The following is a 3,098-nucleotide window of genomic DNA, read 5'->3' on the forward strand; positions in this document are numbered from 1 at the left end:
TTCCGTCTGGTGTTTCCACAGTTTGAGTGCTTGTCAAGTCAAGTCAATTTTTATTTATACAGCGCCGAATCACAACAGCAGTTATCTCAGGGCACTTGTCAAGTTAAATCAAGCGTAGCTAAAATACTTTATGTTCTCTGATCTCTCGTGGGAGCCGATCGGTGAGGGGAGTGTTGCGTTCATGATGAAGAGAAGCCGCGACCTCGAGGACCTGCACTCTGGCCTCTCTGCTGAAATGCACGTATCGTAATGTGTGCATGTGTGTGTTTTTTTTCAGGGGGGATTCACGAAGCAGGAAGTCCCTAAAAGAGTGTGAGGTTGTGGTGCAGCAGCTCCTATAGCTCAGTCCCCTCCCGGGGGTAAATCAGGCTGTTGACACTGAAGCTGTTGTAGAAGTGGCTGTTGAACTGTCCGCTCTGCCCGCTGCCAAACGTGTTGTAGTACACTCCACGGTTGAAATGCAAACCCTCGCTGTGCTCTGACACCCCTGTGTCCTGTCCACCGGCGTTGGGGTGGTACGGGCTCAGGGCCGTAATGTTCCTATTTGACAGTTCGTTCACCAGTCCCAGGGACCCCTGCCGGCTGGGGCCCCCCGAGCTGAGTGTTGACATGCTGCTGTAAAAGTTATTAAAACAAGGAGCGGACGAGGCCAGTTCAGGCGGTGATGATGAGGACGAGCTCTTGTGGTTCTCGTTCATCGCCTCCATCTCCGGAGAGGACGGTCCCAGGAGCTGAGGACTGTCCGAGGGCTTCAGGGAGGCCGCCACCGCCGCCCTGCCGTCCTCGACTTTTGTGGCCCCGACTGCCGCCGCCGCCGCCGCCGCTCCACCTGCGCTGCTCGGATCTGACCGTCTTTTCCTTTTCCTGCGGAAATTTCCGTTGTCAAACATCTTTTCACAGTTTGGGTCCAACGTCCAGTAGTTTCCTTTTCCTGTGATTGAAGATGAGACACATGACATATTGAAAATCAAATATTTGAATGTTGCTTCACCTGATGGATATTTTGGGGCCTGTTATATAGAAATTATATTGTCAAAATAAAATAAATTATTTTCAAATATTTTTTACCTATTTTCTGCCTTTTTGTGACAAAATATGTCTCTACAAATAAATAAATAAAACAATTTCTCTCTGTTATAACAAACTTCTGTCCCATGTTTTCAAATCTAAATCTACAAAGTTTTAACATTTATCTCATATTTCTGTCTGTTTCCTGGAGGCTCATTCTGAACATTATATTCTTTTATTATTGGACTCTCTGGAGGTTGAAGGAACAATAATAATAAATAACACCTTTCTGAACTAACAATTAAACAATTAAAAACAATATTCAAATCATGTTTAAGTACAATGGATGTATTATTTTGTAGAAATAGAATGGTGTAAAATTCAAGGTTTATTTATAGAAAATTAAAATATATATTTTAATAACACCTTGTTATTTTATTCTGCTGTTTTAAATATTTTTAGAATAATTCTATGACTTTGAATTGAAAGGAATTTCTTTTTATTTATTTATTTTTTAGTTGGCTTATTTACCTGTCTCAAATTTTAACCACTTGTGGTTGACTATAAATTCTAAATAAATTACCACACAGCATCAATTAATGTCAGGACTTTTAGAGAAAATGATTATTATTTTGAGTCAGGTGTTGGTAAGACTTATTTGACCACTCTCAGGATAAGTTTGAGGCTCTATGAACAATAATTAAGTGTAATAATAAATAAAAAAAAAATTCTTTTGAAGACAGAAAGTCAGTTTAATTCATGCTCAATTAATTTCACATCTAATTCAGCCTCACTAAGACTTCCAGGTGACTACACTGAACATAAACGCCACGTATTATTTATAATAACATTTTCCCTGGTGCGTTCACGGTACCTGGATCGTCCTCGTCCCTCGGCACTTTCTTGAAGCAGTCGTTCAGAGACAGGTTGTGCCGGATCGAGTTCTGCCAGCCGGCTTTGCTCTTCTTATAAAACGGGAAGTTGTCGGCGACGTACTGGTAAATCTGGCTCAGGGTCAGCTTCTTCTCGTGCGCGTTCTGGATGGCCATGGCTATGAGCGCGGAGTAGGAGTAAGGCGGCCGGACCAGCTTCAGCAGCTCCTCCTGACTGGCGATGGACAGCCAGCCCAGGTCTGGCCCACCGAATCCAGGTGAGTTTGTTATGAACTGCCGCTGCGAGCCGTAGGAGGGCGGGATGAACGACGCCGGGTTGTTGCCGTGCAAGTAAGACGCGGAGGAGTTGACGCCCGGCCCGTTGAGCCACAGGTACGGGTTTGGAGACGATGCGTACTCCCCGAGGCCGTAGCCGGCGGGTCTCTGCGCGCCCTGGAGGCTCTGCTGGTGGTACATGCTGCTGAAGTTGTCGCAGTAGACAGCGGCCATGTCCGGGGCCTCCTGGGCGCCTTTGGGTGGGAGAGAGCCGACGGTAGGGGAGGTGTGGTGCTGGTGCTGGTGATGGGACTGGGGGTCGATGGAGTTCATCACTCCCCGCGGGAAATCCCAAAGGAAATGCTGAAGCGGTTCAGGTGTCCTCTCCCGGTGGTGAGCAGGTAGCAGCAACAAGTGTCGGGGAGGACGGTGGAGTTTGGGGAGTTTTAATAGTATAAACCCTTGACAGTGGCCACATCCAGGCAGCGGATAATTCCCAACAGCCAATAGACACACACGGAGGAACAGGGGGTGTGGTCATGTTCTCGCTCATTCAGCAGAGACTGGGTCAGTGGTTCCCAAATGTTTCCCCTGTCAAAACCTCCTGGAGAGACACAACAGACTCCTGCTGGGCGCGGGTTTTCTCAGAGGGAACGAGGCTGTGATCATTTCACCTCAGTCCACAAACAGCACACCTGACTCAGGCTGCAATAATAACACTAACAATAAATTATATAAACACTGGTTTCCTGTGTTTAGTTATTTCTGCTAATCTGATGAAAAGACACTGAAATCACAAGTGTGATTTAAGCTTATTACATCATGTAGAATTAGACTGTAGCTGTTAATGATGAAATATAAATAAAAAATCTGTCACATAATTGGATCTGATATAATTCATGGAAAATACAATGATCCTTAAACTTTTTTTTTGGGAAGTTG

The 3,098-nt window shown here is 45.4% G+C and overlaps 1 protein-coding gene across 1 annotated transcript; it reads right to left on the reverse strand.

Annotated features, from left to right (window-relative positions):
* Nucleotides 1-236: 236 nt before the first annotated feature.
* LOC111226081 (forkhead box protein I1c-like) lies at nt 237-2,489 on the reverse strand. The gene is made up of 2 exons (XM_022751174.1): nt 1,883-2,489; nt 237-931 (listed from the first exon to the last, which is right to left on the reverse strand). The coding sequence occupies exons 1-2, from the start codon at nt 2,487-2,489 to the stop codon at nt 336-338; spliced, it is 1,203 nt and encodes a 400-aa protein (XP_022606895.1). The 3' UTR covers nt 237-335.
* Between the last annotated feature and the right edge of the window lie 609 nt (nt 2,490-3,098).

This window comes from Seriola dumerili, unplaced genomic scaffold (genome assembly GCF_002260705.1).
Source record: "Seriola dumerili isolate Sdu_G_001 unplaced genomic scaffold, Sdu_1.0 BDQW01000149.1, whole genome shotgun sequence".
In the NCBI taxonomy this organism is placed as follows: Eukaryota; Metazoa; Chordata; class Actinopteri; order Carangiformes; family Carangidae; genus Seriola; species Seriola dumerili.

Excerpts from the sequence above, each read along its gene's own strand:
- LOC111226081 (XM_022751174.1), bottom strand. The coding sequence starts at position 2,489 with ATGAACTCCATCGACCCCCAGTCCCATCACCAGCACCAGCACCACACC. Across the intron at positions 932-1,882 it reads GAGGGACGAGGACGATCCAG|GAAAAGGAAACTACTGGACG; the intron begins GTACCGTGAACG and ends CTTCAATCACAG.